The 23,043-nt window shown below is 33.4% G+C and overlaps 1 protein-coding gene and 1 long non-coding RNA gene across 3 annotated transcripts in view; one reads left to right on the plus strand and one right to left on the minus strand.

Moving 5' to 3' along the window:
• Positions 1-4,569, plus strand: part of LOC149550695 (uncharacterized) — a 65,995-nt gene extending 61,426 nt beyond the window's left edge. The window contains exon 2 of the long non-coding RNA XR_016352565.1: positions 4,214-4,569. This is a non-coding gene — a long non-coding RNA (uncharacterized LOC149550695). The remainder of the gene's footprint in view (positions 1-4,213) is intronic.
• LOC149550696 (B3 domain-containing protein Os01g0723500-like) overlaps positions 1-23,043 on the minus strand; it is a 97,156-nt gene that overhangs the window by 61,241 nt on the left and 12,872 nt on the right. For both annotated transcript variants that reach the window (XM_089786262.1, XM_089786263.1), the window contains exons 2-3: positions 2,254-2,899; positions 1,366-1,574 (exon numbers count right to left, since the gene is read on the minus strand). In XM_089786262.1, the coding sequence (XP_089642388.1) occupies positions 1,366-1,574; positions 2,254-2,899 (855 nt within the window). The remainder of the gene's footprint in view (positions 1-1,365; positions 1,575-2,253; positions 2,900-23,043) is intronic.

Here is a 23,043-nt window from a genome sequence, read left to right on the forward strand (position 1 = left end):
AGGAGTAGCTGTTTTTTCTCCCTTTGGTTCTTGTTTGTTTGTTTTCTTCTCTTGTTCTTCTCGTGGATACCATTTGGTGCTCCAACTATTGGCAAATTTCTATTTGTATGCTTTACGGTCCCTTAGATCCTCATGGTCTCTTGTTGGACTTAATAAATTTATCTTATCTTATCTATGCTGATTAGTCTAAATAACGCATTGATTTGGACACTCAAATTGAAGAAAGAAAACAAATAAATATTCAAGCAAAGGCAGCTTATTTCAAGACAATTTGAATTGTCTATTGCTTTTTTCATAACTATGGTGATAGGATTGATTTTTTAAGCAACTTCCAAAACATAAGTTTATTTCTATTTTTTCATAGAAGTTGTTTTTAGAGAACTTATAAGTTTGTTCCCTATGCACATAGAATGAATGAAATTTTGTGGTTAGGTTTCTATTTTCAGGGATTCAAATTCAGCTTTGAAGATAGTTTATTGTACTAAGATTAAAGAAGACAATAATTAGATTGTGTTCAACTTTTCTTATCACTCTCTATTCACTTTATGTGCTATTAAGGATTATTGTCCTTGATCTCACAATCATGTTTAGTAATAATTTGTGGAATGTTTCTTTTGTCAAATCAATCCTATTGCAAATGCTATTTCATAGGTCTCTGCTCCCAGCATTGAATAATATTATGTTTCTAATTCATGTTTTATTCAACTACAAAACAAAAATCTCACAGACATAGGTACTTTGTCTTTAAATCCTACCTCTAAGATCAAAAGGCTCAATCTATATTGTTTTCAAGAATTTTGTTTATATACAAAACCTTTAAAAAATAATGTGTAAGATGTGCATAACCAACAATCTAGATTGTATGTTTTAGATTTGTGAAGTAGATTAAATCAGAGAATCTCCCTGTTGATTTGAAGAGAGTACTTCCTCACGCAACATTCCTTATCACGAAAGTGACAAAATTAGAATGCAAACATTGCTTTCAATGAAGAGCACTATGAAGAAAAATGGTTATAATTTCGTATTAATTTGACATTAAATTATAAATAGTTGTTATCACTATCAATTGTATTTTGAACCATGTATGTGTAATCAATGACCTAAGCCTCAAATAGTTGCAGTTAAGTAGTTTTAGATTACGACAAACTAAAAATTATCGAGAGCTTTTATAAAAATTATTTCAAGAAAGACCTCAAGAAACAAACTAAAAATGTGAACAAATTTATTTAGTTTTAAAATAAATATTGTTAACAGGCATAATGTGACTCTTTCAGACAATAACACCACATTGACATATGTATATTAATGTATGCCTTTAGCATGTTAATTGAGAAACACACAAACAATAAATGATAGATAACTTACAAGCCAAAATCCTTGATATACTTGTGATTGCTTCATGACTATCAAGTTAAATGGTTTGTCTGTCTGAAATGATTGTGCATCCTCAAGAGCCTTTTTCCTTTCTTCTTGTGTTACTTCACGCCTACAAGAGACATAATGTGAACTGACATACTGCTTAACTCCATCCTTTGGCATTTGATGATCCGACAGTATAATCTTTGTTTTCTTGACTGGTTAAACAGCAGCAACCATGTTTGCATTGTTACATGTAGTGCAACACAATTGCAATGTTAGAATCTCATAAACTCACATTTTCTTTTACTTGGGAAAATACTGGATTTAGGTAAGATCTAACAAGCTAATTGACACTGAAAACGTCTATATGGAAGGTACAACATTTGCAAAGTGGTTTTGGAACTAAAAATATTGAGACAAACCTCTTTGCAAGTATCTTGATTCATAACTACCATTCAGAATCCCTAAAATCTCTAACAGGAATACCAAAAATGTTCAATCATGAGGTCATAAGTTCTCTAAATAAAAACATACAGACATCATATAGAACAATCATACGCAACAAAAAACTGCCTTCCATATATGGCTTCCTCAAGTATTGGCATTTTAATGGGAAAAAACTGACAAAGACATTTGAGCAGAAGCTATAAACAGCAGCTTTAATTTTAAGATTAAATTATCCCTCTGTAATATACTTAACTATAAGACAGCTCTACACAACTTTGGGTTTGTTCACATCATGTTAAGGTCAAAATAAATAAACTAATTTGATGGCCTAACTGGAACTTATAACACTAGTTCTTTTTGCATATACAAGTTCTCTATCTTAAAAAATGTACTAATTCCATATTGCAGCTACAGTGTTGAAATAATTTCAAAACACTGTGTACTTACCACTACATGAGGGGTTGTCCTGATTTGGAATGTGAGATCGACAAGCATGTGCTCCAACCATATTTTTCTTCAAATTATTTTTGGTCAATCCCTCAGAATCTAAGACAAAATCCTTCCCTAAAGAAATTCCAGCTTTCTTTCCTTGATCCACAGAGGGAGTTGTTTCCTCTTTGATTATATCTTCCTCGAGACTGACTGAATCTTTTGACTTGGTACATGGCTTTCTTTTTCTTGAATTGTCAATCTGTGCAGTGCTGCTCCTGTTAAAAGTAGCACCTCTGGGTAATTTGCAAACTTGACAATCTCCATTCCTAATATTTTTTTCTCTACAACTCTGTGGCGCCTCTTTTTTACAATTAGGAGTGTGTGGTTCATATTTTCTGACATTGAATGCATCCCACTTTTCACAACCACTTCTCCCAAATATTCTAACTGTGAAGTACGATTCACCAACATATTTAAAAACAAGAAAGTCTCCAAGATCTAGTGAATGGTCAGATACAAAAGTTTCCCAGCCTTTTTCAAAAGTCATTCGTTCACTTGTGCAGCAGACTGTCACTATCCAAATTTGACCACTCGGCCCTTGAAGAAAAGCATTTTGAAGACTCTGATACTGGAAACGCTCCACAAATGCTGGTGGGATCCGCTGCCATAAGACTAGAGTTATGTTTTGATCTCAAACAGGAAATGGCATTTTTGGAAAATTAGAGCAAAGAAACTCTAGACACCACAATATCATCATACTCAAATAGGAGAAACAAATAATATAAATTGATCAAGAACATCTAACACTAGTAATAGGAACAAAAACATCCAACCTTACAAGAGAAATTCATAGCAAATTACTTGCTTATACAATGTGTCAGACATAGTTGAGTGTGTTTGTTTAATGTCTCATTTCAAACTTAAGCCAAGCTGAAACCCAAAATGCTCGTGGTATGTTTTTCCAGTTTGGGGATTTAAACTATAATAAATAGGGCCTCACCTATAGTCAAAGTACATTATATGAAAGTGTCTTGTAATTAAAATTTATTTTTATATAATTCCTATAAAATATCGATAAAAGGGTTATTTGAAGACTGTCTTTTGGAGAAAAACTTGTTTTAAGAAACACACATTGATAAACCATACCGATTTCTAATTTCCGATCCTTCCATTGAACGTTGATCAGTTAACCCTTGAAATAGAAACCATCTAGGACAAAAACCCACAATTCCTTGAAGTGATTTCATATAGGGATCAATATTGCATTGGACCCTTGAAATCTCAGATTGATATTTACATTACACTTGCATTTAAGAAGCGTTGTGATTGCTGGGTTAAGCTTTCATTCTTTTCGGGCAGAAATATATCGTGTATGGTTTTAACCTGCATATAAAGAATGTTTTACTTCTAACAGCTAGGTATCATCAACCATATAAATTATTGCCATTAGAACATGATAACAGTTTCCTTATGATCTGTGGTTGATATTGATACATTACTTCATAGTTGCACCAATGAAGAGGGTTTCATCTGGCTACTCTCTAGGTTTCACTTATGTAAATGACATTTCACTTCCAAGGTACCATTGTAAGTTGAAGCTCAAATATGATCAATCCGTATGGTATTTGTGATTCTTGTAACACTATCATAAAAATAATGTGGGTTTCGATTGTAGTGTCCATACATGTACTACTGGCAGAGTGCTCTCCGAGTAGCAAAAACCGGCTGAGTTTTTTGGCCTGGCAAGTTTTAACAAGTTTTACTGATGCCCAAAACTTGCTGAATTTTTAGCAAAACCTTTCTGAGTACTTGCCGCAAATTTTTGTTAAAGACTCGGTCGTAGTTTTATATCAGAACTTAAAGGAAAAAATGACCCAAGTTAATTTCATTTCTCATTTCTTCAATTGTATTTTGCTGTTAGGGGAAAGATAGCCTTCCAAACACTCGCAAACTGATTTGTATCGATTTGAAGAAGATTTGAGGCAGGCTTGAAGCGGGTTTCACATTGGATGACATGGAGTTGAATGAGTAGTCATTGCTAGTGCCAGGAGAAGCTAGAGGTAGAGCTACATTTAGGATGGGGATGAGCCATAGACTTAGTCAGACATACCAAGTAAGGAGGCACAATCATGCCCAGTGCAGACTTCTAAGACTAGACCCTAAAGTTCTACCTCTCCCTCAGTTATTTACTAGATCTGGGAAGGGGAAGATGTAATTAGCATGATGAATTTAGTTTTTAGTTTTACATAAGCTATTTACTATTTTGAGAATGTGATTTTGTACCCAGTTCGTGTTTAAATATATCTAGACTAAGCTTGGTTCTTGTGTGTTCTCATTTATTAACACATTGGATGCACATTCTCATTGAATTTTGCAAAAAAATGATTTTTTGATTAAATATAAGCAATTTTCCAATTCTCGAGTTTTTGCCGAAAATTGGTCAAGTTTTCCCCGAATTTATTTTTCAGTCCGTGGCAAGTTTTTCGCTTTGGCAAGTTTTCCAACTATGATAGTGTGTATTATTCCCAATTTTCCAAAATTCTTGTTTCTCCTCTATTTTATGATTTTCAAAATCTGTTCAAACCCTAATTCTGATCATTCTGATTTATTATTTTCAAACTGTTTAGACACTTATAACAGCCAATATATAATATCAAAACATCAAATTATTATGCCAAAAGGCGAACCTAAGAATGATGCCAAGTTTAGCTGATGAAACCCTAATGCAAAGTGAACAGAAACCAGCAAGAATGCTGCTCCAAATTTGGTCATCAGATTTAAAGGATGTTACAAATTAGGGTTACAGGAACCCTAGACAGCGAAGAAATCGTCTACAAAAGTACCAAATTCCTTTTCCAGTGGAATGCAATCCAGCTCTAGATGATGATATCTTTAAACCCCTAGACCAATGCTTGTCAGGATATGATAATAACCCTTCTGAAAGTGCAGTGGTCCTTCTCCAAAAAATGGCAATTCTCCACAAAAGCCACAGCTGGGATATAGCTGAATAAATATAAACTTTTCACACAGACCCAGCAAGTCATAAACTGATCAGCCACACGTATCTTTCTTTTTCCTTTACAGACTGGAGCCAAAAATGATGACAAATGATGAGCAATAAAACCTTATGAGACCTACACAAAGTTTGCATCAAAACCTCCAAACCCACATTGAGATTTAACTTAAATCCTTTAATTTGATGTTGCATACCCAGACCTGGAATAAAATGCCTCTTGAACCCTTTCTCAAACATACTAGAACCTCCATAGTTTCTGAATTCTTCACAAAATTTGTCTTCAAAGGAGACTTCTCACTTCATATATTTGCACATAGTGTTTGCTACCTTGCAAACACTCCACCAGAAGGGATGGATTTTCATCGTTACCTTCAACTACAAATAACTTCAACCTCAGAAGTCACTTGAAGGAAATAGATAATATATCAATTTCAATAAAACATTTGAACATGCCAAACACATTGCAAACCCTTCCTTGTACGGAATTCGAAGAACCATCTAGAAGATTAGGCTAGGCTGACTTTAATAATCAAAGAACTTTTATTTAATAAAGTGACTTGTTATTTTTTACTTTATTTTATGATTAAAATAATTAGTTAAAGACGTCCCTTTTATTATAATATTAATTTTTCGACAAAATGAATCTAAATCACTTAATAAAAATTTGGGGACATTACAATTCTTTCTGCCAACATGGCTTGTTCCCAAGCTATTCATTCTTGCACCGCCAAGACCCCAAACCGGCCAATTGACCAACACTTTATCACTTTGCTGCTTCATTCCGCTGCAATCACCACTCTGAAACCTTCAGCTCTATCATGTTCAAGCGTTCCCACTATCATATTGATTAATGGATATAAAGTGACTTATTTTATTATATGATTAAATTAATTAGTTAAAAGTCATCCCTTTTATAATAATGTTAATTTTTGGACAAAATGAATTCAGATCACTTCATAAAAATTTAGGGGCATTACAATCCATTCTGCCCAACATTGCTTGTTCCCAAGCTATTCATTATTGCACCACCAAGATCCCAAACCAGCCAATTGACCAACACTATATCACTTTGTTGCTTCATTCTAAAGCAATCACCTTTTCTAAAACCTTCAACTCTATCATTTCAAGCATTCCCTCTATCATATTGATTAATAGATCCCCCAGTTTTAAAACTATCATGTCTCCTCATGAGAAAGTATTCCCCACTTCCACAACTCCATAATAACCAGTGTAACACTAGCATTGGGGTACGTTGGGACAAGTTTCAGTATAGGGGAACAATAGGCCTCAATTTCCAAATGGTGGGGGGGCTGGCCAAGGGACAATAGGGAGGGGATGATGCGGCAAAGAGGGGTGTTGTATACTATACATATAGGACAGTTATGAAATGATGTTTCAATATAACATACCAAATTGAAATACTTGAACATCAAAAACTTGCAACACAACTAGAACCATTGAACATTCAACATAGTACATACCCAATAGTAACATTCAAAAATCAAAATTCAAATAGAATCTTCAAGCACCCATCGAAGAGGTGGGAGTACTCAAAAACCTAGTGCAAGGACATCTCGAAATGGGTAATTCGAGGGTTTTTTTTTCTCTATTTGTTGGGGGGGGGGGGGGGGGGGAAGGGTTGATAATCACATAAAAAATTTGAAATTCATATTCAAGAAGCTGCGTAATTGTCCATTCTACATAATCCCAAATCCCAACTATCCACAATAGATGATGCATCAATATCATATAGACTCCTCATATAATCAATTGGTAATGCTACCCACACAGCCATATCATTATTGTTCATAGCTGTCATGATTAATTGATTTTTTTAATCTTCCTGCTAGACTTTTTCAGAGATGATGAATTACTATCATTAGACAAACCAAAATCAGAAATTTCTTCATATCTTCCAATGTTGTCATTAGAAGAGCCATTAGTTTGACAGACTTTACTGCATTGGTCTGAAATTGTTGATAAATTTGCTGCTGTGAAATTCCCATTATTTTTATACCTACAAATTTTTCAATTAAAATCATTTTGGAACTTGGTGGTGCATGCCTTTTGAAATAAGCCATCTTCTTGGGCCTCATCATATCATTCTGATTGTTCTTCGTACTCTCTCATCAGAATTGCTTTTTATTTAAGTTCTGAAATTTGTTGCCGAAAAGCTTGCTTTACATGGTCAACGGTAGCAACCATTGCCTTAATTTCCTATATGTGTTCTATTGTGTGAGTGGCTATCAACTTAGCTTCCTGGGCCCTTCTTAGCCATTCATCACACATGTTAAGGTTCCTTATTACATCTCTCTTGTTTTTTGAAAGTGATTAATGATGCAGAGCCTCACCTTGGAAAACTTAGGAGGAAATTAATCACTCAACTAAGTTACATCAAGGGGCACATGCACCTTCCAGGATCAATTTTTTACCTATTTCAGATTTTTAGACAACTAATTTTCTCAATACCCACTGAAAACTGACATGCACCATGAACTTTCTTGACCTCCTGTCGCCACATTTTGGTTTCCTACAACAACTTAAATACAAAACCGACCTGACTTTTCTACACTGAAATTGAAATACCTAGATAATTTGGTCATTTCCCGAATGTAAAACTGAATACCCACATTGACCAAAATATAACTATCAAACAACATTTATTTGATTCCTACTTATATCACTGTTATACATGCATGGATTAACAACCCGATAACAAACAAGCCCATTGACATGAAACCTTTTTTTCATTAACCAAATCTGAAAGTTCAATATTCAACCCAAACATTTCCCATATCACATTCAGATATGCAATTCCAGTACTCCAGTGAATACATGGACATATTCACCCGATTAAAATCTGGATTCCACGTGATTGCAAATTGAGATAACTGAAGAAATAAAAATAAAAATAAATGCAAACAAAACACTATAATACATGGCTCCCTACAATCCCAGAAAATAGATCGCAGAGAGTCTAATAAACTACCATACACTGATGTGACTCTCAAAACCAGTAAAGTTTACACTCACAGTTCAAGAAAATTGTGCTTCCTTCAACAACTTTCAAAACAGAAAATTAATTTTTGATTTCAAAACTCCATTGATACATTGCTCTTCCAAAACAAAAACATTGATATGTTCTTGGAGTTTAGAATATCGATTTAGGAAAGAAACAAATGAAATCACACATTCAAAATCATAAACTCACAAAAATCAAAAAAAACTCCAAAACTTCCTATTTCTCTTGCCATATCTGATCTCTCCCAATAACATTCAAAAATCTGCCTTTTAAAATACTTTCCCATCTTTTTCGACTGGGAATCTGAAACATCCATACTAAAAACAAGAAATTGAAACCCATTTTGGAACCATGAAAGATCAATTTTTTCTAGTTGTTTTAAGATTTCTATAGCTATCGATTTCTAGTTGGCTTAATTGTTCAACACACTTTAAAGAAAACTGACTTAAATTGAAATGAAAACTCACTTTGTCCTTAGTGGCTATAATTGGAGAGCTTATATGATCGCTATTCCATTTATGCCACCACATCATAGGACTTTATCACAAACATTAAAACTGAAAACATTTAAAACATAACATTAAATTTCTGCATAACTTCCTATAGCATTTTTAATCCTGTTAGTTCTTGTAGCAGAAACTGGCTGGTTTGCCACTGCAGCAATTAATTTCTTTCCTACCATAGGGTCTCCATTTATTTCTTTTGCATATGAAGGTGGTTCTTTAACCACCACAAATGCAATACAAGAGTCAAGTAATATTGGTGTGCGCTCAATAATCTACTTTTGACATCTCTTTTTCCTTAAATGATGACTCTTCAACTTTGTTTTCAACTCATAAATAGGATTTCCAAAGCTAGGGATGCTTTAACAACTTTGTTAGATTCTTTTGACATCCCAAATTTTGCCCTAACTTTTTTTTATATTATTTAAACATAACTATTAACGAATTATTTCTTTTCATGATCATGTGAAGTGAGTTAGTTATTTATAGACATTGTACCAACTGTTAACGAATTATTTCTTTTCATGATCATGTGAACTTAGTTAGTTATTTATATACATTGTACCAACTGTTAACAAATTATTTCTTTTCATGATCATGTGAAATGAGTTAGTTATTTATAGACGTTGATGAAATGACCAGTAATCTATAATTTTTATTAGATGATTAGAAAATGTTTGATTTGAATTAACAATCAATATATTTTGTTGGAATTAATGTTTTGGCAAGAATGTTTCAATTGAGTGATTGCAGGGCAAGACTAAAGAGAGGGGAAGCATTGCTAAACAAGATCATCGGAATGGGATGGTCGTTTGGTTCAGTCATCAAGATCGGCAGGTAAGACCTAAGACTCCCTCAAAAAAGATACGAAGACTTGTCCATAGGTTACATTATGGGACCGCATGAGCTATTAAGGAAAACAATATAATAAAAACATAAAAATAATCTAAATTAAAATATAATACATACCTTTAGAGATTGATTATTAAATTTTTATCTTATCATTATAATAAACACTTAAGTACGAACACAAATATAAAAATGAAATGGCACCAATAAATTATAATAATATAATCTAATGATGTCACCTCATCAATATGCTTATGTGAACGTATATAAGAGCATATTATAATAATAAAATAAAGTTTATAACTCTTCAACTCCTTATTTCTTTTCCCTCTTTATTTCTCTTCCTTTCAAATCAAATTTATGTTGGTTTTCGAATGGTCATCTTGAAAACTGATAGAAGCCAAGAAGTCTCGGCTAACCTTTAAAAGAAGCCATGAATCGATTTAGCGGATCATTCCTTCCTCCAATCTTTCTTTCCTCTCTTTCTCTATCTTCCGCGAATCATACCAGGCCGAGTTTGGATGTTCACAGCCGAACAACCTTCCAATATTTCACACCCCCAACTTCCCATCCTTTCCTCAATTCTACCAACGACGAAAGTTTGAGAAAAGTATCATTTAGCATTCTGACTAAGGCAAGAAAAGCCATATTTTAATCACAAGGTCATGTGTCTTACTTCTACCTTTTTCTCTGCTAAGTCTAAGCCCAACTGTAGTCAGCTACCTTTTTCAATGCTACCGAAATGTTATAGAAGCAAAGTAATTCATAGTTTGATTTCCACCAAATATATGTTTGTTGACAATCAGTATAAATAAATAGGCTGAGATTAAATGTGGTTTCAAGAGCATAACTCCCTTCTAATCTGATTTGAGTATCCATCCATAGTTGGCTTATGGTACTTTGCTATTGGTTCCCCCTGCATTACATTGAGACCCTTTAAGATCTTTATCGAGTATTACAACATTTATGAATTCAAATGGTAGCTATAGAAAACTTGATTGATTGTATGAATCAACATCAATGCACATGCTATCACAATTTTCCAAACAAATTCAAAAAACTTGTAACACAGAGGAATTCACTGAGAAGATGCCATAGAAGATGCCATAGAATTGGTGAAGAGGTGTAAATAATATCAGAATGCTCATAATCTTACGAACATCAAGGAATTCACCGGCAAAGAAGCCATGGAATGGTGAAGAGGTGTATATAATAACAAGGTGATCATAATCTTTCAGACACCTAGGATTCACGTGGGCGTAGAAGCCATAGAAGGGTAAAGAGGTGGAATTAACTTGCAAAAATCAATCATGAAATCAGATTTGAATAATGAATAATTAATAGCTCATGCATGTCTCGGAAATGGAATTTGTTGTCAAGTCAAGTGGTGGAGATCGGTTGTTCATGAACCCAACTGAAATCCTTGGCCAAGGTAGGTTTAGGCATATGTGCCAATCTTAAGATCGTTTGTTTGTCCTTAGATGTCAGTTATATAGGTATAACTGATTGGGCACTCAAACCACCCAATAGCTCGGATGGCTAGATTGAAGAACATCCCAAGCTCGATCTTGAGGTAGGGAGGGTCGTTCTAATAAGTTAGGATGTGTGGGGATAAGTAATGTCCGAGGTTGGGAGGTTAAGCCTATGTCAATGCTTCTCCTCTCACCAATGCCAAAGCTTGAACAACAAGATAAAGGGATTCTTCCGTTATTACTCTATGTTTCTTTTACACTTTTACTTTTAGAAGAATAATTAGACAATTTAGTTTTCTAGTATTGACATTTACATTGAATAAATATTTCAGTTGGTATAATTCATTTAAGAAAGTTAGTCGTTATTTTATTTTCAGCTGGATATGTTATCAATTTGAAATGGTTAAATTGTTAGCAATGTATATAAATTTATTTATTCCTTTTGATCTCGTTACATCAGCTGAACATGAAATACAGTTAGATTAGAAACAATTACTTCATTTATAGTTAGTAGAAGTCATTGTCATGTGAATGGAATCAGTTACTTATTAAATCAAATGATTAAGAGTTTTAAATTGGTTATGAAAATTCGATTGTTACAGATATCCTTGTAAAGCTTTCAAAAGCTCTGTCATAAGTTCCTAATTTGTATTCATCTTTGAAATTAGACCAACAATTTGGTGAAACTACTATAAATTAGTATTGGTCACTTATTAGAAGCAATTTGAAAATGATTCTGTTCATGTTAACCTCTTAGGATGGCAATTGCATGGTTCTGATACCACTCTAATATTCTCAACAGGATATCATCTAATATTCTGGTTTCTCCTCTAATTTCAAATTTTCAAATTTTCTTCAAACCATTATTTCTGATTTTTCTCATTTATTATTTTCAGACTGATTAGACAGTTATGATAGTCAATATATAATATCGAAGCACGTCAAATTATTATTCCAAAAAGTTCTACCCAATGTAAGATATGAAATACAATGTGAGATACAGAACATATGAACAACAATGCACACCCCAAGACTTAAAAACAAGAGATAACTCTGCTGCCATAAATCAGAATATATCAGTCTGAAAGTACATCCAAACATGGGCAAAAACATGACAATCATGTCCAGAAATGATGCAGTTCCAAACCAGTTATGCTTTATGCATACCAAAACATGGAAATTGGACAATAAATGATGAGCTCATCCTTCTAGGAGTAGCACGAAGTTTAGGGCCTCAAATCCTAATGCAAAGTGAACACAAACTACCTAGAATGCTGCTCCAAATGTGGTGTCGCATCTGCTCAAAAGGCTGCTACCAGTAAGGGTTAAAGGAACACTAGACAGTAAAGAAATCATCTTTTGCAAAAATACCAAACCACTCCTCTCGGGTGGGCACTCTGATTAAGGCAATGCCTAATACAAAGATGAACTTCAAAGGCCTCCAATGGAATACAATCCAGCCCTAGATGATGATATCTTTCGATCCTGAGGCCAATACTCATCCAAATATGATTATAACCCTTCCTACAGAGATCCCTCTTCAAAAAATGGCAATCCTCCACAAATACAATACCTAGGATAAGATAGATATAGGTTTTTCCTGTTGGCAATGGATTAGCATCCCTCGTTGGATTCGTTACATGGCTTAACTGCCTCCTATGTCTTCTATAAGTTTAGTGGTTGTATCAAGCATTAAAAGTTCGATCTTTTGGTGCAACGACAACCCTAGTTTGTAACATGTGGTATCAAGCCTGGTCAAAGGTTCAAATCTACTTGGGCCGCAGCGAATGACGCTGGGAGGGGGGTTGTTAGCAATGGGTCAGCATCCATTGTAAGATTTGTGACATGGCTTAACCACCTCCTATGTCTTCTATAAGTCTAGTGGTTGTTTTGGGCATTAAAATGTCTCTCTTTTAGTGCAACAACAACCCTAGCTTGTAACATTTCCTTTACAAAATTTCGCCAACAATGATGACAAATGATGACCAATAAAACCCTAGGCAACCTTCATAAAGTTTACAGCAAAAGAACCAAACCCAAATTAAGATTGAATTCAAATCATGATCCAAACCCTAGTTTCAGACTTGCAATGAAATGCCTTTTGAACCTTGCTCAAACTTTGTAAAACCTCTATATGGATTTCCATCCACACTTCAAACTCCAAGCATTTTTGTCTTTAGAAATTCACTCAAAAAAATATATATATATCATGTATCAATTTCAATAAAACATCTGAACATGTCAAATACATTGGAAACACTTCATTTTAAAAAAACACTCCCAAACATCCAAAAGATGTCCTGAAAAAATTATTTAATAAAAATACTTATTTATTATTTCATTGCTTTCAATTTATTAATTAAAATTATTATACTACTTTTATTAAATTAATTAATTTAAGTCACTCCTATAATAGTTTTTTTTTTTTAAACAACGTAACTAATTTAATAGTCACTTTCTAAATTTTTTTGTGAATAGTCCATGGTATGCAACCCATCAAAATCACTCATAGCTAGCGTAATGATCATTACAGCGACTTCATTATTGGTCCAAATGCACTTCAAATTGAGCAAGGGGTTCAAGGGATAGTTGTGTTCAAGTGCAACGTTTAATTTTCTCGTGGCACTACCAATTGTGGAAGCGATAATTCAACTCTGCAGTTCATTGAATGACAAAGGGTGTAAACAAGTTAAGGTTTCAAGACGTTAATAATTATGTCATAATATTCCGAAGAGATTTTCAGTGCCCTCGTGTCAGATTTATTTCAGAATCTAGCAACGTAGAGGCATACATTCAACCCAAAATGAGCTGTATAATCGGTTATTTTCTGCCGGTCGCTATATGTAAGCTCACCGAATAAAATAATATCAAATTTATATTTCACAGGATTTCCAACGCAAGGTACGGTGAAACTGCAGGAGACATATTTGGAGAAGAATCTCTGAGGATCACTTTTGGGAATGGTGAGAATATATATATATATATATATATATATATATATATCCTCAAATTTCTCTAAGTTAATGGACAGCAACAAACAGCATGTTGCTATTAAAATAATGTTGGAGGATGTTTGTAGAAGCTCATATTCAAAACAAAGTTTATCATCATTTTTCTCACAATACTCCATTGTATCAGACCATGGCCAGTGCATCTTCAATATCATATTAAGAATTTTGAAGTTAATAAAAAAAATTCAAATGTTTTTTATTTAACTATATATTATATTGAATAATTGTGAATATTGTGTTGACTTTTTGTCTCCACTCAATATGAACAAGCTCTTCAACTAAGTGGAAGCAGAATATTAAGAATTTTGAAGTTATTAGAAAAATTTCAAATGTTTTTTATTTAACTATACATTATATTGATTAATTGTGAATATTTCTGTTGACTTTTCTCCACTCAACAATAAACAAGCTCTTCAACTAAATGGCAGTATATTTATATACTGGGGTTAAATGTAATTATTTTGGCTCCTAAAAAGGTAAGGAGTTGATCTATATATGTTTTTGAAGTTTAACCTCCAATCATATAAGCAAATCAATACAATGAGGTGATAAAAGCGGGGATGTAACGTTAAACGTCTAGCCTATCTAGCCTGTGTGATAACCTCTTTTTGAAATAGGATTTAATAACAAGTAAATAATATTATTAAAAATATAAAAAGAATATAAGCCAAATTAAAATTAAAATTTTAATAAGTTTAATGGATAATCATAAAGAATGAAATAAAAATATGTGGCTTTATCATATATGAGATATGAAAGGGAGAATAAGACTTCATTATGAAGGGGAGAAGGGTAATAAGAGGAAAGAAAAGTAACAAGGACTAAGGAAGGAATAATGGAAGAAGATTGGAATGGGAAGAATTGATGAAAAAGCAAAAAGGATGAAAGGATTTGACCCTCTTGAAGGGTTGCAATAGTGAAAGGTGGTCAATCTTGCATCATGAAGATATAAATAGGAGGGAAAATCATTTGTTGAAGGCATGAAAGAAGGGATTATCATAAGGAAAGTAATCATAGTAAGTTATGTTCTCAGAATAAAGGGAACATAGGAATTAAGGAAGGATTAATGAAAGAACAAGGAACTCACTCTCAAACAGGCAACAATTATGGAGGGTTGTGACCCTTCAAAAGTGTGAGGTGGCAGTTGTTAAAGGTGTGATTGGTCATTGAAAAGGAATACATGATGAATAAGTGTGAGCCTTCCTCACAAAATATACAAGGGGGGAAAAAGGATCAATGGGGAGGAATAGAGGTTATAAAATATATTTGATATGCTTCACAAGAAAGATATATTAAAAGCATTGTGTGACAAAGAAAAGACATGGAGCAAAACCTCATAATGTAGGAGGGAAGTCCCAAGATGGGAAAGGACGTATATCACAATACCTTGACATAGAAGTCTCGAAATAGATATAAATATGTGTTGTGTAAAACTTGAGAGAGCCTATCTATAGATTGGTGTCCAAGTGCCCATCCTTCTTAAGGTTATTTATTAGAAGAGAAATTAGGGCTTAAGCACTATTATAAATCATTAACAGTTTGTCAATTTAATCCAACTTAAATGCATGGTGATGTATGTTAATCATTGAGAATTGGCAAACCTTTGTAGGGAGCATTACAAATTGCAATTTTCAGGTTCAATCCAGACCCTTGTTGGGAATTTTAGGATAAATTAAATAAAGTCCTAGCTTCTATTGGCTTTTTGTAGTCTCTTTAGCAAAGGAGGATCCTACTTAAGACTAAGACTTACATGGTGTAGCTAGCAAGAGTGACCTCAAGGCTGCTTTTATGTGAGGGCATTCAAACTCTCAATGAAAAGCAATATGAAGATTATTGGTTGTAATTTTGTATTCATTTTAAATTTGACATTGAAATATCAATGCTGTATTCATTATATAAAGTTATAAACATACTAAAGTCATAATAATAAAAAATCATGATGATGACAAACTCATGAAGTAGTTGCCCCTCTATAGTTGCCCCCTCTACAGATTAATTCTGTCAATTTATATTGTGAAAAGCTGACTTATGACAAAGCTTCTTTTGTTAAATTGACCAAGAAAACATAAATGCAAAATGCTGCCAAAAGTAAAAGGAATATAATAAAAAATTTGCATCTATATTCTGAAGTGTTAAAGTCTAATGGTCATCTGACCACCTTTGTATAGATAATGACTGCAGACTATTTTATTACAATGAATAGAAAATAATTTTATTTTTCGCATGGATGTAACCTTTAATGATGGTCATGAACCACATAATTCACTATGTAGTATTTATTTTTTGTGTGACAATTATTTGTTTAAATTTTAAATTTGTATTTCTTTATATAACTAAGGGCAAGGCCTCATCTAGTTGCTTTGCTTATTTTGGCTTGCAATCGTGTTTTAGAAGTTGGTGGTATTATGGAGCTGTTTGTTTTTTATTATTCATTTGCCACATAAAATTTAGAGGTAAAAATGGCAAAACATAAAATGTAGTGACAATTAAAACACGGAAAGAAATCTAGGAAGACAGGCAGAATTTATTTCAAGCCTTCCTCCCCCAACATTTTATCACAGCTTATTTTTATTTTCTAAACAATAGTTACTCCACAAGAATAAGAAAAGATTCTATATCATTCTTCTACCGAAACATGTATCTGCTTAAATTGAAGTAAAAAATATATTTAAGCAGCAGCATAATTAGAGCATGTTCCCATGCCACCACTTAGCTTATTTTGGCTAGCAGTGGCTGCTCAACTTTTTAAGATAATAACTGTGGAGCTAGTCGCCCCGTGAATATATATTTTGCTGCTTATTTTTAGGCAGGAAATTTGAAATGTAAATTAATTCATTGAATCATAATTTTACAGACAAATAGAAATCAAATCTCAAAAAATAGGAGGAAAAATAGCTAAAGATTCTAAATTTTCAGCCCCTCCTCTTTTCCTCTAGCTTAATTTCAATCGCTAAATAATAGTTGTTCCACCAAAATAGCTAAAGATTCTAACCTAACTGCTTAAATTTAAAATGTTCATGGGAACACTTAACTGCTTAAATTTAAGTACAGAACCCACTTAAGCAGCTGCATGGGAACACAAGGTTATATAACCTCATGTCCTCATGTGACCGCTTAACAACAAATTCTCCTCAATTTTAAGCAATGAGAGTGTTCCCATGCAAATATTTAATTAACAGGAAAGGATAATTTGAAAATCACACACGGCAACCACAAATTAGTTTTCCTCTTATTTTTCCTCCAATTTTATCTTTAAACTTTAATTTTAAAGCTTATTACGAATAATTTAATCTGAATATTTTATTTATCAAATATAATGACCATGGGGTCATTAGCTCCACAATTTCATCCTAAAAAGTTTGAGCAACGACTGCTAGTCAAAATAAGCTTAGCAGCTGCATGGGGACCTAAGAGTAGGTTCCCATGTTGCTGCTTAGAATAGGTCCCAGCTCTAAGGGTAGGTTCTCATGTTGCTGCTTAGAGCAGCCGCTAAGCTTATTTTGACTAGCGTTGTTGCTCCATATTTTTAGCAATAATGTGTGGAGCCCTGTGAAGCAAATTTTTTTACAAATTTAAGTTTGGAAAACAAAATTTAGGCAGATTAAAAAGTGGAAAAAAATATTGGAAACATCTCTCATTTTTACAATAAGAATCTGCTTGTTCAAAATTTAATTTTGAAGTTTTTAGCAGCTGCTGCTCCACTATCATAAGAAAAGATTCCAAACTTTCCTTTCTTCTTAATTTATAAGTTTTATTGGAACACTCTAACCCCATGTCATTGTGTGGCTGCTTATCTCTAATTTCTGCTTAATTTTAAGTAGCCAAACTTTTCCCATGCATATTTTGAGTGACAGAGAATGGATAAATCAAAATCATCACCTATTTTAGTGGAGCAGCTTTATAAATGAAAATAAACATTGGGAAAAAACGGGGAGATGGAAATAAGGATTCATGGCTAACTCTAACCGGAAAAAATATCACTTGACTCCACAATTTGTTTTCCCTCCATTTATTTGTCTCTAATTTTTTCTTCAAATCATTTTTAATTACTGATTTTATTTTAAAATAGTTTTTAAGATAGTTGCTAAGAAAATAAGCAACTAAAATTTATAAACACAGGACAGCAGCTCCACAAATAACAACAAAAAATATGGAGCAGGGGCTGCTAGCTAAAATAAGCCTAGCACTGCCCTGCCCTAAGTGCTTAAATTTAAAAGTTCTATAGGAACAATTTGTAAAATTGATATTTGAGTGGATAATAATTTTTAATGTTTAATTTTAAACAGTATAGTAAATATATTTTTTAAATTAAATTTTTATTATATAAACATTAAATTGTAGACAAATAAAAAGAAAATTAAAAAAATGATGAAAACAAGAGTGCTTTTCTACAATTTATCTAGGATTTAGAGCTGTTAAAATGTGTCTAAATGAGCCGAAAATATGAAAATATTTTAGAAATTTCTTGCCTTAAGCTCCCAAAGGTTTCCAGGGAATCATTCCGAGGTTTTGTTTAGGTCAGCACAAAAAGTCGCAAAAAATGTGTTTTAATTTCGGATATATGTCTGAAAACAACGAATTCGCGGTACGGTAGAGTCCAGGTTTATGCAGTTCAAATGCAGGAAAGCTACAACGTTAGCAACTCATAGTATTTGTCCAACGTTGAGGGGTGGAGCTTCTAAGGTCCTATAGGTATTTATTTAATAGCTTACAGAAAATCTTAGAGAGTTTTCCCCGAAAATAGGCTTTGCTAGAGTTTAGCTGGGCAACCCCAGTTATGACAAAGATGAGGCTTAAATTGTGCAATCATTATTAGTTTATATTTTCGGGATAGATGAAAATCAGATCTGCCTCTTAAAACTTTTTCTCTATGTACTTTTTTCCTACATTTTCTCTTTAAAAATTTTGTATCTAAACACAAAAACGAACAGTAATAAAAATTCATGACCACGCCCGGAAAAAAAAAACGTCTAAATTTTTCAAGCAGAAGCTATATACATAAAATATATAAGAAACTCCATGAATAGAACTTTGTGGTAACGGCAGGCTCCCAGTGAGGGAACTCAAACACCAATTGTATTGTACAGTTGGTCCCGGGAAGCATAAAATTTATTATGAAAAAAAAGTCACATTCCTCTACGGTTGTAATATCATTTTAAATAACCATAAAACAGTATCAGTATGCGGTATGAGTTTCGCACAGTCCATGAAACAGTTAATTAAAAATATACGTAGTTTAATCTAAAATTTCAGAGCCTAACAATACTATAATACCTTCTTTTTTGTGGGGTATAAACATATAATATAGTATATTTTCTGCATACAACAGTAGACATTAATAATGCATTTTAGCTTCTATCTGAACTCCTGTGCACAGTCCATGAAACAGTTAATTAAAAATATACGTAGTTTAATCTAAAAGTTCAGAGCCTAACAATACTATAATACCTTCTTTTTTGTGGGGTATAAACATATAATATAGTATATTATATTTTCTGCATACAACAGTAGACATTAATAATGCATTTTAGCTTCTATCTGAACTCCTGTGCAACCAGATTCTATGTTTTAGATGCAAAATCCAGAAAAGAGTACCTTACTTCTTGGTTCAGATTGTCAATTTCCACTTCTGATCTTTCCTTTTCAGCAAAGATATATCTTTGAAATGTTTCTTATTCCATTTCAGCATTCTTTGTTTAATTATTTTGTGTTGAAACATACATCACAGACTTGTTCTTCATTGCACCATTGTTCTGCTTAACTCAAATCTCCATATTGCAGCTACATCTCAAATTTGAATGGCCAATTTCTTGGTTTCACTTCTTTTTCAATTTCTAATAAAACAGAGAAATGATCTGACCCCCCATTTGCAACGATAGATCAGTTCAGATATTTCCGAAATGAAATCAGGTTTCCTTTGAAGAACTACCTGTCCAATTTTTTTTGCTATATTACTAAAACCTGTTCTCCTATTATTCCATGTAAAACAATCAATGTTTGTGGCAATATGCAGTAGATTGACATTTTGTCCCCACTCTTCGATTTCTTTTTGTGATTGTAATTCTATTAACACGCCACTTCTTTTTTCTGAGCTGCTGAGAAATACATTGAAATCTCCACCCAAAATACAGTTCATGTATGTATTTTGATTAAAAAGAATTTTAATTTATGACCAAACTTTTCTTACGTGTCGTTCTTGGTCCATAGACATTAATAAGAAACAAATATGTGTTATTGCTTACACTTCTTGCATACCCTCCTTGCCAAGTTGAATTATTAATCACATTTTCATAGATCATCTTCCTTAATAGCTAATCTTCCAGAGGTTCCCTTCACAGGCTTGTTATAGATTTTCTAAGTTTCCCAATCTCTTGCTGAAATTAATTCGTTCTTCATTGTTTAATTCAGTATATTGTATCATAATGAATTCTGCTCTGGAAAAAGACAAACCGTGATTTATCAAGCACTTCTATTAAGGGCATTCATGCCCCTAACCTTCCATGTTATGACGACTATTGGGCCTTGGGAAGGACCTTCCCCTTCCTTGCATGAAATATGAATGTTAATTTAGCTTGATCTTCAGCAGACCTGATAAATTGATTAACTCACGGATATATTTCCTGACCCACTTTTGGAATTTTACCACAATTCAGGCTATCTTTTGTTCAGATAACAAAGGACTAGTCCCAATTTATCAGGAATACCTATGTTCGTGTTTATGTCTGCACAGTCTCTTTACCAATTCGAATTATTAATCACATTTTCATAAACCACCTTACTTGGATCCCAAATAATAGCTAATCCTCTAGAGCTTCTCTTCGCAGGCTTGTTATAGATTTTCCAGTATTCCCAATCTCTTGCTGAAATTATCATAATGAATTCGGCTCCAAAAATAGACAGACTGTGCTTTATCAAGCGCTTCTGTTAGGGGCACCTTGTCATGTTACGACCTTCATTGGGCCTTGGGAAGCACCTTTCCCTTCCTTGCATGAAATATGGATGTTAGTTTAGCTTGATCTTCAGCAGCACCTGTTCAATTGATTAACTCGTTGATAGATTTCCTGCCCCTCTCTTTTGGAGTTTTACCACAATTTGGGCTATCTTTGTTCAGACAACAAGGGACTAGTCCCAATTTATCAGGATTACCTATGTTGTGTTTATATCTGCACGCCTTCCCCTAACCTTTCATGTTATGACCTTCATTGGGCCTTGGGAAGCACCTTCCCCTTCCTTGCATGAAATATGGATGTTAGTTTAGCTTGATCTTCAGCAGCACCTGCTCAATTGATTAACTCGTTATTTGGGCTATCTTTGTTCAGACAACAAGGGACTAGTCCCAATTTATCAAGATTACCTATGTTGTGTTTATATCTGCACACCCTCCTTGCCAATTCGAATTATTAATCACATTTTCATAAATCACCTTCTTTGGATCCCAAATAATAGCTAATCCTCTAGATCTTCCCTTCACAGGCTTGTTATAAATTTTCTAGTATTCCCAATCTCTTGCTGAAATTAATAACTTCTTAATTGTTTGATTTTGCTTCTTGTATCATAATGAATTCTGCTCCGAAAACAGACAGATTTTGTTCATGCCCGTAACCTTCCATGTTATGACCTTCATTGGGCCTTGGGAAGGAACTTCCCCTTCCTTGCATGAAATATGGATGTTAGTTTAGTTTGATCTTCAGCAACACCTTCTCAATTGATTAACTTATTGATAGATTTATTGCCCCTGTTTTGGAATTTTACCACAATTCGGGCTATCTTTGTTCAGATAACAAGGGACTAGTTCCAATTTATGTTTGTGTCGGTCTCCAACTTCTTCTCAATACCAAATAAGGCTTCATTCTCTTCAAATTCCTTGGCATCATATTCCAAAATCTTATCTATTAACCATTTCTTCTCCACATCTTCTCTACTCGCCCTTGCAATTTTACAATTTTACAGTCCTCACCCGTGGTCTGTTAATACCCATCATTTCATAAATGGATTGTAATTCCATGAGTATTTGCTCTTCTTCCCCTTCTTCGCTAAGCTCACCTACCTCAAATGTTTCTTGATCCTTCTCCAATCCATTATTATTGTTTGAATAGGAGATAACTCCTAGAGCCTTATCAATGACCTCCATTTGACTCTTTAACTTTCTCTTGGCAAGAATTTTCTTCCATCATTAGCTTGTTTAATATTAATTTATTTTCAAGGGAGGTCTTCCACAATTCTTCCTCAAATCAATTAGGAAAGTTAACATTTAATAGTTCAATTTGATTTTCTATGATGAACCCTTCTAAATGTAGTGTTAAATCGAATATTAATCCCTTCTAGAAGACTTGGATATGTTCCAGATACCCGTCATGGTTGCCCTATTGATTCTCTGCTTACCTCTTTAAGAGGGTTGACCTTATTATCCTTTATAGGTTTTGAGAACTTAAGGTCCTTGCTAGGATTTTGTTTACTATTTGTCTAAGATATTTATAGTCTTTCTTTCAGAAAAACCCTAGAGTCTTTAAGAGGACCCATTTTTCTTTCAAATCTTGCATTATTTGGATATAACAATCTATTTCCTATTTTGGATGAAACTTCAACTTCATTTAGGGTCTATTTGGTTCATGGAATTGTAGAAACCTCGATTTAGCCAAATCAAGGTTTTGCAAATCTTCATTCCTATTTTTGGGATTTTACTTGAACCATTTGTTTCACTTGGAAGATGAGTGTGAAGACACTTTTTTATGTGTAAGCTTGGATTTGCAGGCAGGCTCCAAAAAGTAGTCCAATCTATTATTTTTACACTCCTCAAAAAACATTACCATGTTTTGATTTTCAATTCCTACTTGCTAGTAGGAAGTCGGAAAACTTCGTTTTGAGACAAAATTAGAAATCTGGTATTCTAATTCCATTTTGCCGATTTTGAAACAAATGCAAAAAAAATTCA

This window comes from Cupressus sempervirens, chromosome 6, assembly GCF_028749045.1.
Source record: "Cupressus sempervirens isolate cs-2001-9-10 chromosome 6, ASM2874904v1, whole genome shotgun sequence".
Taxonomy (NCBI): Eukaryota; Viridiplantae; Streptophyta; class Pinopsida; order Cupressales; family Cupressaceae; genus Cupressus; species Cupressus sempervirens.